The 14,668-nt window shown below is 37.2% G+C and overlaps 1 protein-coding gene across 8 annotated transcripts in view; it reads left to right on the top strand.

Annotated features, from left to right (window-relative positions):
* The window catches only part of L3MBTL3 (L3MBTL histone methyl-lysine binding protein 3), an 86,654-nt gene that overhangs the window by 53,846 nt on the left and 18,140 nt on the right, over positions 1-14,668 (top strand). For all 8 annotated transcript variants that reach the window (XM_069787374.1, XM_069787373.1, XM_069787379.1 and 5 more), the window contains exons 13-16: positions 885-970; positions 3,301-3,411; positions 5,025-5,139; positions 8,381-8,483. In XM_069787374.1, coding sequence (XP_069643475.1) covers positions 885-970; positions 3,301-3,411; positions 5,025-5,139; positions 8,381-8,483 — 415 coding nt within the window. The remainder of the gene's footprint in view (positions 1-884; positions 971-3,300; positions 3,412-5,024; positions 5,140-8,380; positions 8,484-14,668) is intronic.

Here is a 14,668-nt window from a genome sequence, read left to right as displayed (position 1 = left end):
CTATACAGAAGAATGAAAGTGCATTCATTAGTACGAAATATAAGACCACCACTGTTTTTCAGGACTGTTGTGTATAGCTGGATGATCTAAATGCCCTGTTGCAGAAACTGCTATCTGTGGTCTGAGAACATGGAAAATTTTAATTGGTTAAAACCAACTTTGACAGAAATTCTAATAGCCAGCAATTTTGAAAAGCAATCTGTCTGTCAGGAGGTTAATTACAGCCTATTATTAAGTGAAATCCCTTTTAAAACAAATCATAATTGGTTTCATTCTGTTCTGGATTGTGAATTATAATGGTTAAACTTCAAGTTAAACTTCTAGTGCAGAGTAAAGGCAAAGGACAGGCACTGCCTTTTCTTTAAAAGCAAAGCTGTCTTTTTTTTTCTTGCATAAAGTGTTTGTAAACATGACACTTTCTGAGAAAGGCAACATCTTCTTTCATGATGTCTGTAAATAATTTTTCAGTAGATGTCCTGGCTATTTTTTTTAGAAATTTACTTTAAACAAATTCACTAAAAGAATAGAAAGTAATCGGGTGTGCTGTACTGTGGTACAAAGCTAACTGATTAGATTGTGTTTGACAGTAAATTACTGTTTATAAAATACAGGATTAGGCTTATAATACTTGAATTAATATCTTGAATTAAGTGGACAGATTTTTCCAGTCCATATTATTTATATTCTCATATCCAAAGCAATTGTGACTTTTTCTGCTAGCTACTCAGCATTGTGTATGAGAAGACTGTTGGGTTTTTTAACCTACATGGTGAATGTGTCAGAGACAATTTAGAATAGAAAGCGTTAGGCATTCTGTAAATTAGATACCAATTTTATTTTTTGCACTGCTATGTTTAATTCTGCTCATATTTCTTCTGTGCCAGATTATCCACATGCTAAGCATTTTTCTTGGGAGAAGTATTTGGAAGAAACCAGTTCATTACCTGCACCTGCAAGGGCTTTTAAAGTGGTGAGAAAATGCTTCTATTTTTTTCATGCTTTTAAGTGTATATAATTAATTAGTTTAAGAAGAGAATACATATATGGTGTTCTTATGTTTCTAAATGTATCCAGTTAATTAGTTGCATAATAGGTGGTTTATTTTTATGCAAGTTTGGAGTTCACTGTCAGAAATCAGATAATTATTATTATAAATCACTATTACTTTATTATTTTAATCATTATAAATGGGGTTAAGTGCTATGAAATACTACTAATGAATGTAATTTACTATGGGAAATGACTGCCTAGTTATTAGAAATAATGAGATAGCTACTGAGTCATCATAACATATTTTGAACCTATGTATTTCTATCTGTACATTTTAAATGGTGCAATAAATACAGTGAGAATGTAAAAATTATTGTAGGTCAGTCTCATTGCCCATCTAGTCCATTGCCTCTGGCAGTAGCCAAGAGAGAGGGTTTGTATTTAATACCCTTCAGTAGACTTTTTCTTCTGCGAACTTGTGACTAGGGTACATGGGCAGCATCTACAGGTAGCTCCCCAGTTTAACTATGGTGTTTGTGGGCAACATTCTTTTCTTTTAGCTTCGTACTTGCTAGATTCTTTCAGTGACACCCATCTTTCCTGAGCTCTTAGGATTTCAGTGAGGAAAGCGGACTGGTCAGTTAACGCAGAAAGGATTGCAGTTAGGAACCCGCGTCAGATGGCTGGTAGCTCCCAGCCCCTTGTCTCACAGCGCGCTGAAGCTGGTTTGCCTTGGCTTTTCAGATTAGGGTCACTAATTCTGAATAACACTTTGCTAAAAGCTGGATTAATGAAAGCAGAAATGTGGTGCTCATAGCAGTTCCTGGGGTCAGTAGATCACCAGAGTTTATTACTGACCTGCAGTTTATCACTCCAAAACGTGTCTGGCTTAATAATGGGTCTCAGTGTTACGTTTGCAGCAAGAAGACTTAGAGCAAGGATTAGAAAGGTATTGGGTTATATCTGGGAGGTATAGTCCATGGCAAAACAGTGGAGGGCTGTGACCTTGACTGCATCAAGCTAAAAGCAAACATTTTCTTTATCTCTCAGAGCATCCATGTTTTAATTTCTCCCCCTGGCATTCAGGGAACAGCCACACCACAGGGCTCGGCCCTTGGAACACCCCACCAGTGGCCCACAGGGTCCAGCTGGCTGTGTCTGCACCGGGAAACTGAAAAGGACATGCCACAAGAGCGCAGGCATTGACAGCATTAAACTGAGGGAGCACTAGCTGTCATGGCTCAACACTGTTCCAGAAACCATGCTAGCAGAGAGCGGCTAGGGATGGTGTAGGTCCCAAAAGGTCGCATAGACAAGGTCATCTGGCTTTGAGGATGGAAGGGAAGGAGAGCTTGACTGCATGGAGTCAGCTGTGCTCTGTCTTTTGGTTTCACAGCCAGAGAAAATCCCCTCCCTGCTTTCTGTACTAATATAATGGTAACCATATTCATGCTAATTGTGATTAAACAATAAGAAATATTTAATGGGAATAAACCACTGATTGTGTTGGAGTTTGGGTGAAGGCTTCCTGAGACAGCCACAGTATATTGTACTATGGGAGAAAATAAGAGTTCTTAAGCTGCAGCTGAGGAAAAAACACTGATGTTCTGGAAAGTCTTAGAGAGACAGATAACGTTATTTTCCTAGAAATCTAAAATAAAAACCATAACATGTCTTGTGCATATGTTCCTTTAAAATGGAAATAATTTTTGCTTTAGATTTCATAGCTGTAGATGGCAAAGATAAAATCTGATACTCCTAACAGAGACACCTTTTTTGCCAAAACAGTATTACAAACCAGGTATTTGGTCCTGTTTGGTTCTGAGTGAGTATTTGCTGTTATACCATGGATTAGTTATGTTTTCAGTAGGAGACCAAAAAAGAGTGTTTGATCCACAAAGCGAAAATACATACTAAAACCCACAAATATATTTCCTGTAGACAATTTCATAGACATTTCAGGCTGCTGGTATGTAATACTTCATTCAACACTGCATTGAAACTGATGGCCAAAATCTTGGGAAAACTTTTCTAGAGAATTTAGGAAAAAACTCAACTGATGTAAAATAAAGATTCCTACTTACTTGCTTGGAGGGCTTCAATGGAGAACCTGGAATCCCACAGTATTTACTTTATTTCTCTAGTTTAGTAACACTGGTTTGAATAATCTTTTTATGCTTGGATTTGTTGGAGGGGAGAGCAGATTTGAGAAAATGAAAGCAGAAAGTTTGCTATGTATTTTATATACTTTACAGTTTTGTGAGATTTTTGAGGTTTTCTTCTGTTTCTTGTAATACTGTTCTTTTCTAGAAACCTTCTCATGGCTTTCAGAAAAACATGAAACTTGAAGTGGTTGACAAGAGAAATCCAGTATTTATCAGAGTAGCAACTATCGTAGATACTGATGACTATAGAATAAAAGTAAGTTTTTCTGTCTTGCTGTACTATCCTGCTTGAGTGACTGATGACTACTTTATAAAACCAAAATCCTGTAGTTGTAAAATTAAGCACAGGAGGAAACGAGTCACATTGCTGTGTCCTGCTAAGCTTTTCACTGATTAATATGCATATAATTCCTTTGGAACGGGTTGTTATATTATCCTCTTAGTTATATTTGCTGACGTAGGTAGTTAGAGAGCAGAGTTGAATGTGTTCAAAAATTGCTTTGGGAATAGTTGATATAAAACAGTTGTCTATTCTATCAAGAAATGTGATCATTTAATATCAAGTGTCAAAGGGCTGCTGTGATATTTGTTTTAGGGCCCATAGAATATTTGGCCTAGGTTAATTGAACTTGTCTCTATAAACTTCCAGGGAAAGGAGAGAGATATAAGGGAGAAATAAAAAAAGAACCCTGATCTCTTGTGTCTTGTCAGTGACTTCTGCAGTTCTGAAGTTTATATTAATTATTGACTTTAGATTGGATTAATCACAGATAATGTATTTTAAAGAAATTGCAGTTTTCTGGAAGTTGTATACTTGAATTATTTTTCTTTTATTGTACAAAACCAGTTTACTCTCTGAAGCCCTTAACCATTAAAAGGGCTAGCATATTCCAGATATCCAGTTAGATGGATATGAAGGATATTTGTGTTTGCAGTTTGTACAGATTTATTAGGCATACATGGTATTTCAAGCAGAAATGCAGCTGACATTTCATTTTGAATCTGAATTAACTGGTGGTAGGGAGTCATCAGAACTAATATCTTCACACCTACACATTTTCTACCTAAACTTTTTTGGTCATGCAAAAACCAAAACCAAAACAAACAAAAAAAACCCCTCCCCAGCCTAATTTATTAAAATGACAGGATTTGTAGTTTCTAGGGTGGTAATTTGACTCTGTAGCATATGTTGAAAGAGCTCTGTATGTATCTGTGTGTACATGCATCCACCTGCGTGCATGAGAGATCTCAGCTATTTACTAGTGGAGAGGTCAAGTAAGATTTGAAGATACTTAGCTTTTACCTGAAAAAAACGCATGTGTAGCCCATACCAGTGGTTTTCTGGGAAGTCACATACTTCATTTTCTCTTCAGTTTCAACTCCTTATCCTGTATGGTCTAATTTTAGTAAAATTGTTACTTGTATGTTGGGGTTTTTTGTTTGTTTTTTTTATGTATAAATGCCATTTTTTTAGGCCTTTGCTTACTGCTCTGCTATTATTAAATCCTGGTCAAACAGGACATTAAAAAATGTTTGAATTTGGGGGGGGGGGGGGGGGGGAGAAAAAAGGCAGAAATTCTTGCTTAATTTAAGTATTAATGTGAGAACTAAATTTACCTGCTTTATTCCTGGGATTTGAGCCTGATGATGCAAGACATAGTAAACAACCAGATGACACCTCTCTCTTTTCTTCAGTGAGAGTATGTCTGGGTCCAGAATCTAATGTACATGTATTTTCTGTGTAACATCGATAGTTGTCTTAAAGTGACTACTGTAATGGACATGTCATTTCTAGAGATTACTTAGGGAAACCAATTTTATAGAGAATTTTTCTGATCTAAAATGTATTGTTTTCCTTTTTGATTTTAGGTCCATTTTGACGGCTGGGATGGTATTTATGATTATTGGACTGATGTAGATAGCCCTGATATCCATCCTGCAGGCTGGTGTACAAAAACCGGACACCCTCTTCAGCCCCCACTTAGTAAGAGAAATCACATTATAATGTAATGATGTTAAAAGGCACATGGACTGTGCTATCTCCTTCTCTGCCAGTTCCATCCAAGGAAGAGTAGCAACTACGATATGCAAAACAATGTAAATGTGACATTTAGTGCAAAATCAACAGTCAGTAATTAATCACTTTTTAGTAGATAGCTTTATTGACCCTTACTGTAATGGAAATACAATGTTTCTCTGTATGCATAAGAACCCACAGTCAAAACCCGAAGTAGTGATAAAGATCTGTTGCATAAAATCCTGTCCCTCTCAAAGCCAGTAATGAAACTGCTGTGGCGCTCAGTTGGGATAGGGTATTACTCTTAAAATCTTCTGTCCACGTCCTCTTGAAGGTTAGTATGCTTTTTAGCCCAAAGGAGTCCAGACTGCACTGAGAAGGCACTCCTTTCAGATGCTGTGGCAAATCCTCAAAACCAGCTAACTTCCTTTTTTTTCTTCAGCTGAGCAAAGAGGGTTTAATGGTGCCCACATTGAAGATAAATCTAACAGAGGCATGTTACCAATAATACTCTATTTACCAGTTTGCTCTCTCTGGGGATTTTGTTTTACTTGTTGAAGAAGTGGGAGGTCTGTCATAAATGACCGAAAGTTGCAGGGAGAAGAGACTTTAGTGGTAAGCATATCCCTGCCTATGCCATTGTGTTTCTGGATAATGGTAGTGAAATCACTTTAGCCAAACTTTGAAGAGATGTTTTCTAATTGAGTGCTCTTCTCTGGGATTGTTTTATATTGTGACTCTGAGGTATGGTTTGCACAAGTGCCAAGTGTTCACAGCTGTAACTGAGATCAGAAAGAGCTGTGCTTGGAAAACAAGAAATGCTGAGCAATGCCAAGTACTCTGAAAAAATTAAATGTAAAATAACTGGGATAAGGCACACACAGATTGTGTGAACGTATTACCTGAAAATTTCTGTACCTCAATTCAGCGTCTCTAAAATGTCAAGAAGAAATGTTTCCTATCAAGACCATGATCAGAATATATTCGTAAGTTTTCTGAGCACTCCAGTGGTACAGTGATGACTGCCTGTTAGGAAGTTAATCATTCTGCCTTCAAAGGAGAGTCTGAATAGAGTGCCGTAAGTGCCAAAGCACAGAGTGAATAATGAGGAGAAGATAGGATGCTGGATATCTTCTTAATCTGAGATGTGCATCCTGTGTACTGAATGAAGGAACAGTCCAGTGGGAAAAAGTAGTTGGTAGCCACATAAATAAAAATTGTATCATATGGCAAAAGAGCTGAATAAGGTTGCGACATTTCTATTACCTAAAATTGAAAAAAAAAAAAATCTTAGCCTAGGTGGGAGTATAACACACATACATTCATTTTGTTGGAGACATTAAAAGAAACAAAATGCAGATGCCCGTCACATACAACACATCATCTCCTCTAGGTGATGGCATAGGAGGCATTGTTCATCTCTTTCAGCATGTGACTGGTGGAAGTGACTTTTTGATACTAGTTAAGCTACAAAACCAAATATGGACAATGTGACAGGAGGGAAAGTAAACGTCCATTAAATAGAAAAAGAATAATTAACTGCACAAATACTATTAAAATAGGATGATTGCTGAATATTACATTCTTCCAACAATATGACTTTGTGTTATTCCTGTAGAATATGGTATAGAATATAGAATATTATAAAAATGCTAATATTGTTTCCAAGTCAGTTAAAGTGCATTTCAGGTTTTGTGAAAAGGTTTCAGAAGGAGGGAAGAAAATATTTTGCAAGGCACAATATTTTTTCCTCAGTCTGGAAGCTTTGTGTGAACGCTGCACAATGTTAGCAATATTAGTCTAGAGCAGTTATCATAATGGTCTTATTCTCCCAGTATTTATGTATTCATAGTGTTTTCTCTTAAGATGCAGTGAAGCCATCATGGTGGATTATGAACTTTCTGATAGCAGTTAGGGAATGAAGAGCCATGTATTGGTGTTGATTTTAATATTGTTTCACAGTGACGTAAGTAGCAGCTTCTTGCATAAATATGGACAGCCAGTTGTAGCTCTTTTAAATTACATTTTTTAGAGAGTTTGAATTTAAGTGAAGAGAGACCATTTGTAGGGAGCTAGTTTTTGCAAAACTAGAGTATCAGTGAGGCAGGACTTCCCTTTCAAAAGCATCCCTATTAGGTTAAGTCTCCCTCCAAGTCCACCAACTTCTTATGTTATAGGCATCAATTTTGCATAAAGGTAGAAAAGATAAAATTCTCTGTTCTCTCATCCATTACACCATTTTAAAGCCTATAGAAGTCTTTGGACTTAAGTGTAGTCATAGTATTGTAACATTAGCATAAGTGGAACATTTGTTAAAAAATGCTTTTGGACTGTCCTAATTATACATAATACTTCTCCATCTTTCATTATCCATCTGCGAGCAAGAACCTATCTTTCATCTAGGAAAATTTATTTAGGTAGACCTTTTTATGTCAGTATTGTTATCTGTAGAGGGAGATACAAGTCCATCTACTTTTCCAGTAAAACCAGTACTAGAGAGGCAGTGCATGTGTGCAGATGTGCAGGAGGTGTTCTCAGTTTCATATACTGGAGTAGATCTGTCTCTCACTTGCTATGAAGCTATGGGTTATATACTATGTTTGCTTGAACGTCAAAGCTAGTTTTGACAGCTACATGCTTTAATGTCTCTGCAGGCATCATTGTTACAGGTTGATGAGAACCAGATAGACTTACAAATTCAGATAAATAAAAATGTCAAAAATCTCCTTATGGCTTGTTCTTTTTAGTAGTATTTTCAGCCTTTGTTTTCACGTCTTGTTCACTGGAAAACTCGAGCTAAAAATGGAGAAGGTCAATACCTATTACAAACAGATCCCTATCTTTGGGAATAGCAGGGTAACTAAAGCGTCTGTGTTCTTGCAAAACAACCAGGTTCCAGCTACAGGTAGTTAATAGGAGAGAAATTTGAAGTCATAGAGTTCGTCTAAGATTTGCATTCTTTACATAGATGTAGATCTCCTGTAGAGATTTACTCACAGAATGATATTATTTCTCTGGTGGATTAGGTTGTTTGAATCTCCATCATGCCTTTGCAGAATGCATTTTTAAAGTACTTTAAAATTAGGTTTTGTTTGCTTATTTCTTCTCCATGTTTACTGTGATACTCTGGTATTCCTGCATATTTATGTAACTTTTAAAGATTAGATACTTTTTTTTAATCTCATATGTAATTTCCCCTGACATGCAGGTCCTTTGGAATTGGTGGAAGCTTTAGAGAATGGAGGGTGTCCCACCGCAGGATGTAAAGGAGTTGGGCACATTAAAAGAGCAAGACATATCGGCCATCATAGGTATGTGCTATGAAACTGTAATTTTACTCTTTCAATTGAGTGATGTGTGCCCATGTTTTTTTTAATTGTTGTTCACAAGAAAACAGATCCAAGCTGGAAAAAAAAAAAAAATCACGTAAACCTAAATATGCAATGATTTCAGTTGCCATGGTGAGCATGCTGAAATAAACATTAGCAATCTCCAGCTTCATTTCACCAGAGATAAGATTTGTCGAACATCATTTTTTATCACAGTTGATAGATTCAGCTACTCTGTATCTTGGTCCTGTGAGGATTCCACAGCTTGCTGGCCGGATTGCAAAATGTTACAGAGAGATATGTATAAAGAAATAACTTTTGAACCTTCTGAAATATGAGGCCACTAATTCTATTATGGCTTGGATGTTTTTGTTCTGCTTGGATGGCAGGGGTGAGGGTTTGCTAGTTGGCTTGCAAAAATGCTAAAAAGGAAATTCCTGTTGACGTATTCCCAAATGACAGCCTGAACAACTTGCTGTTTGTACCTAGTGTTTCTACAGATGCTTTTGTTGAACACCTTCAGAAATATAATACAGAAACGTGGACATCCCAAGCTGTCCTAGAGGAGAGTTGGCATAGGGAGAGCAGTAGAATGGGAGAACAGAATGGGGGACAGAGAGACAATGACAGAGTAAATGGGAAACATTTACCAAGTCAAATTTTCATTATTTTTAAAATAGTTACAGTATGAGGGTGAATCCTGAGTACTTCAGTAAGGGATATACAGTTAATGTAACATTAAGTTGAGAATTACGTATCATAAATATCATCCCAGTACCTTTTTGCAAATGAGCGCTTCAGAATTTTTCTTGGAATTTTTCCATTACAGTGTCATACAATCCTCGAATGTCGTATCACTTTGTGCTTTCTGCTGTCATATGGTTAGAGGACTGCTCTTTGGTTATTTGTCTATTCATGTTTTTTAAGTATGTTATTAAACTACTGTGGTCCAAGAGTTAGCTCTACAATCTTTTAATGTTTTTGGTGGGAGAATTACATCCTGTTGGCTAGAATTATGCTACAAGGTTTTGACGGTGTATCAGCACTAGTTGAAGTCCTGACTCATCCCTAACAAAGATACCTGCCAGCAAAACTCACTGTTATTACATGTTTAATGTGCAAAAGGCATCTTTTGCTGCAAGAAGTTCTTTTCTATCTACAGCAGAGGCATTGCGTTTATGTTGTTAGGAGGCAGAAGAACTCCTGATACTAGTGCAAGCTTTATCTCTGGGAATGGACGTGGCTAGATTAGCTCCAGTGACAAAACCTGTTGCAGTATGAACTTGGTGGTAGTGTCGTCATGACACAGTATGCTGCGCTGCTGTCTTTCAGATTATTCTCACCCTTTTCCTTTTGTCTTTTTCTGTCCATGTTCTTTTTCTTTGGTTTATTTTTTTCAGTTTTTCTACGTTACCTTTTGAGAAGCTTTGTAGCACTCAATCAGCAGGATAACTCCTTAAACAGTCAAGTTAGTACTTAAAGAGATTACCATCCTTCAGTTAGCATCTGGTAATGTACTGCATTCATGTTCTTAGTCCACTGCAAATGTGAAGTAAACTAGGCTTGCCTAAAAAGCTTCCTGGCTGCTTAGCTGAAACCTGTTTTATTTCATGTTCCAGTAGACCTGAGTCTTGTATGATTTATTAATGCACCTGGTCTGTAAGGCAATCACTTCCAATTCAGAGTATTATCTTCCTTACCATGTGCTCTCTCAGTTGCTTAGAATCAGTTGAATATACCCTTTCTTAGCCCAAGGCTGAAACTTAAACAAACAAAAAAACCAACCTAAGTGAATGTCAGAAAAGTTTTTAATTTATGATCTCTCTACATATTGGCACTAAAACTGCTAATGTTTCACAGGGAAGGGATGAGTAAGAGCTGTATGTCTAGTTAGTTCATGTAGTCTTTGCTTTTATAACTAGATTTTCCATGGTATTTAAAGTTGTTACGCTTACTCATCCTGAATATTAAGAAAAGAAAGAAACTCATGGCACTCCGTTGTGTTTTATTTTTACTACAGTCTTAGCAATCTATTATTTGCATTTTAACAGGTAGTTCTAGGGGTAAAAATATAACAAAAGAGATTTTGTTGAGCATAAAACAGGCATTTGCTCTTTCATAGCAAATAAATTAACACTGTTAAGTATCTTACTCACTAACTATATTGGTTTGCCCTTTGTGCTGGTATTGTTGGGTTTTTTGTGAGCATTTCTGAGGAAAATAATGAGATTTGTTAGTTATCATGGAGTCTACAGACTTGAGGGTCCAGGTCACCACAAAAGTTCTAATGTTGTACCATCACTTTTTTCCTGAATTAACAAAGACATTTTGAAATTGGTATAATTATCCATGTCAGGTAGCAGTCCCTTGGCTCTTTTATCTTGGCAACCTTGAAATGTATTTAACCATACTTATCTTTTTTTTTGCATGATGAGGTACAACATCTATCTACAGCATAAATGCCTGTGTGCAGAAAAGATGATAATTTAAAATGCTAAGTAGTTCTGAAATAATTTTGAAAGCTTGTTCCTTAGGAACCAGATGAAAGCCTCAGTGATTAATTATGTAGTGGGGTTAAAGCATTTACTTTTTGGAAGAGTTGATGTTAAGAAGGACTTGGTATCTGTCACCAGTTGATCTAGGGTTTTCTGCTGTGCAGTTGAAACTAAGATGGATGTGCAGATTGGTAGCATTATGCAGATCACCTGCATATTTATGATTGTGAATTGTGTGCTCTCTGATGCTTAATGCATGCAATAATTTTCAAGTTCAAGCAGGAATGCAAAGTGGTCAGTTGTAAACAGGTAATTAGTGTTTTGGGTCAACTCTCCATGAATAAAGATTTTTACCAGAAACTTTACATGCATTATGGTGTAAGTTGAAATGATCTGAATGTGCTGTGGTGGAGGCTGTGTTGTAAGAGAACTGCAGTGCAGAAACGTAGGAAACCTCAGCTCAGCAGGATGTCACATCTATTTGTTCAGTGTCTGCTGATGTAATTCTCGTCTGATTTTGATGCCAGTCTCAAGTTTCGTTCTATCTTTTATGTAAGGTCATTGGCCCCAGCCAAATCTGTTATAAGCTACTCGAGTCAGGTTTAAATTGTTGAGCAGGTTTCTCCTAAAAAAGAATGCTTTGATGATAAACACATGTTGCAAATTGTGAAAGGGAACATTTATATCACTTGTTTCCAGAGTAGTTAAAAATGTTTTCATAAAGTCAACTGAAGTAAAGACATCACTTAACAAAAATCTGGCAGAAAAAAAGAATACATTCCCCAGATGTTGTCAGGACCTTTTTGATGGAGGTTGCTTACTAATCGCATATCACTACCAGCAGATGTGGTCATCTGGACATAGGCTGCTCTAGATAAAGTCTAATCTATTAGTTAGACCAATCTATTTGTTTAACCTATCAAGGCAGGTAGTTTGAGCAAATCCGGGTGAACTTTCCTGGAGCTCCATACAACCTCATCCCCTGGCAGTGCTTGGCAATAACCTGCACCTGAAGGGCAATGAGGAGCTGGGGTTGGTAACATTTCCAACCAGTACAGCTAAACCAGGAGACTTGCCTGTGGCTTCACACAGGTTTGCAAAATATCCCAAGCAGTCATACAGATTAATAATCTATCTTAAAAAATACCTTAGTATTAACTTTCTTTAACCAAACAGACTACCACCTTACTCTTTCTTCAGGTTAGGAGAGAATGCTGGCTTATGCACCCTTCTGATGTTAGGTGTAGCTGAGGCTGAGTAATCCAGTTGGACCCTGTGCTTCAGAAACTGCATACTACTAGAAGACAGGAGCGTCGCCAGATGTCTGGAGAAGACTAAGGGCCATGCCCACCCATCAGTAGCCCAGTTCATCTTACTACTGTTGAACTTTAGAGAAAAAAGATATGTGTGTAAACCTACCTAGAGAGAGATCGTGAGAGAGATAGAATAGCAGCTGCAAAATAACCACAAATGGGATATGCTATCTTGATACTTCTGTTCCGTTGGACAGTTCTGGAAAGGGCTGATTATGTAAAACCTCTGTTCACCTGAAAATCCCAGGCCTGTGATCCTGGAAATTCTTCAGAATGGTGTACAAGAAGTAGTAATTGGTGCATTGGGTTTTTCCTTTAATGATCTTTCCTCATTCGATAAAAACAGAAGCTTATTTTAGTGCTCAGTTTCTACTCAGACTATGTGAGACTCTGGAAACAGTGGCTCTCTTTCCTCAGAAAACTGCGTTATGGACGTGTGTATTGCCAGCCACTCTGCTGCCATTTCAGTAGGATGTAAAGTGTACAGCAGATAGCTAATTGCTGTGCTGTGTTGATCCTTCCACATTTAGAGATGGCTGATTACTCTCCTGTGTGGGGGGGTTGGGTAGTGTTATTGTGAATATTTGTTTACTGAAACATGGGTTGAGCCTACTGAAGCAGCTCAGATGATGACTGAGTATCTTCGTGCTGGACCGGCTTCAAAGTCGTGAAGCAGCGCTGGAGGATGTACAGCCCTGACAGATGTATAGTGGAGGTTTCGAATTGGGTACCTGCTGCTGCTTCCACTTCTTGCCGTGCTCCCTGTGCCTCTGGCAGACCTTGGTACCCCCAAGTCAAGGACGTCTGATCATTTTGGAAACTGAGTTCTGAACTTGTGCTGTTTTCAAAATAGTGTGCTAAGGCAAACTGCAAGCTGGAGCAGAAATCCAGGTTTAAGTTGACAGAAGAGTTAAAAATCCTAATATAATATTAAATAACCTAAACATCAAGACTTCTGAGCCCTTGAGATGAGTTGTCTCTGAAACTTACAGTCCTATATAAATCAATAACTTCTGTTATGTAGGAATAACAAGATTAATTTTTTAGTCTTTTTAGTAGACAAGTTAAACTGAAATGAAGGCTGGAGGCATTGAGATTCGGGAGTATTTACTGACTGATCTGAAGCCATGTAACTCATATACAGGTTCATTCATGTTTTGTTGAAACAAAGCTACCAGTGGAAACCTTGAGGGTTCTTTTTGTTGCCCCAAGTAATAGTAACATCAAAGGACTGTCAAGGAGTTTTTTAAAAATGATACAGCAACTGGAATGATTAATTACAAAGAAAAACTCATCTGAATCTTGTGTTCTAAAGCATCGTTAATATTATAACTATTGTTGACTGAAATTGTCATTCAACTTCTGTTTTTCCAGAAAATACTAAAGGAAAAGGCAGTATATAAACAGGCAAGTTCTAATGAAGGGCTGACTTTAGAGGCTTTTTCTTGTTTTTTGATTTAAAACATGTTAATGGTGTTGGTAAACAGAAGACCTGCTGGAGATGAAATTATATTCTCAGATTTCTTTGTGGTGTAAGGTGTAAGGCTTGTTTAATAATACACAACTGAAGTTAAATACCACACTGGTAGTGTTTAGTGTTTCCTTGAGACAACCCGCTTACTGCTTAAAAACACTAGGCCTCAAAACACCCCTGTGAGCATGGGATGCCAAAAGAAGATTACATGCTTTGCCTTACAGCAGTGGCAGAACTGAGATTAACCAACATATTCCTGAGTTTCTGATGACTGTATTTCATCACAGCAGTATGACTTTGTCACAGCAAGAACATAAATCCCACAAGCACTGGCTCCTTAAAACCTTTTTCTAATAGAAGCCTGTATCTTTCATCTTGTAGTTCATTTGAAAGGGAAAAAAGACATTATTGTGATAGTGCAGCAATATAAAGAATTGAGAATATAAAACAACTTCCCCTCTTTCCTAGTGTTCCTCTTTTCTTCCCCATCTTTCAGTTCATGTTTTTTTATTCTTTAAGATGTCAGACAGAGGCTAGTCCTAAGACAGACAAAACCAGTAGGTTGAAAAATAAATGTAAGTAGAGGTATATGAATAAATCTAAAATAAAATGCCAAATTCTGCTTAAGAGAAATTAGAAATAAAAGTGCTCCAAGTTAAGTTTTTCTTTGTATATTTTGTTCCATGTCTTTAAAACATTTTCATTAACAAAAATAATACCCTATTTCACGTGTAGTGCTTCAGTGTCCAGCTACCCGTTTGGCTATATCTTACTCTGCTATGTAAAGTTCTGGTATCAAGGTTCTCATGGCAAAAAACTTCAGTGCCTGTATCTCAGAGGAGGTGCTGGAGCTATCACCCAGTTCCTTGGAAGAAAGCAAAGGTA

This window comes from Haliaeetus albicilla, chromosome 7 (genome assembly GCF_947461875.1).
Source record: "Haliaeetus albicilla chromosome 7, bHalAlb1.1, whole genome shotgun sequence".
Classification (NCBI taxonomy): Eukaryota; Metazoa; Chordata; class Aves; order Accipitriformes; family Accipitridae; genus Haliaeetus; species Haliaeetus albicilla.
This window is presented reverse-complemented; position numbering and strand designations above follow the sequence as displayed.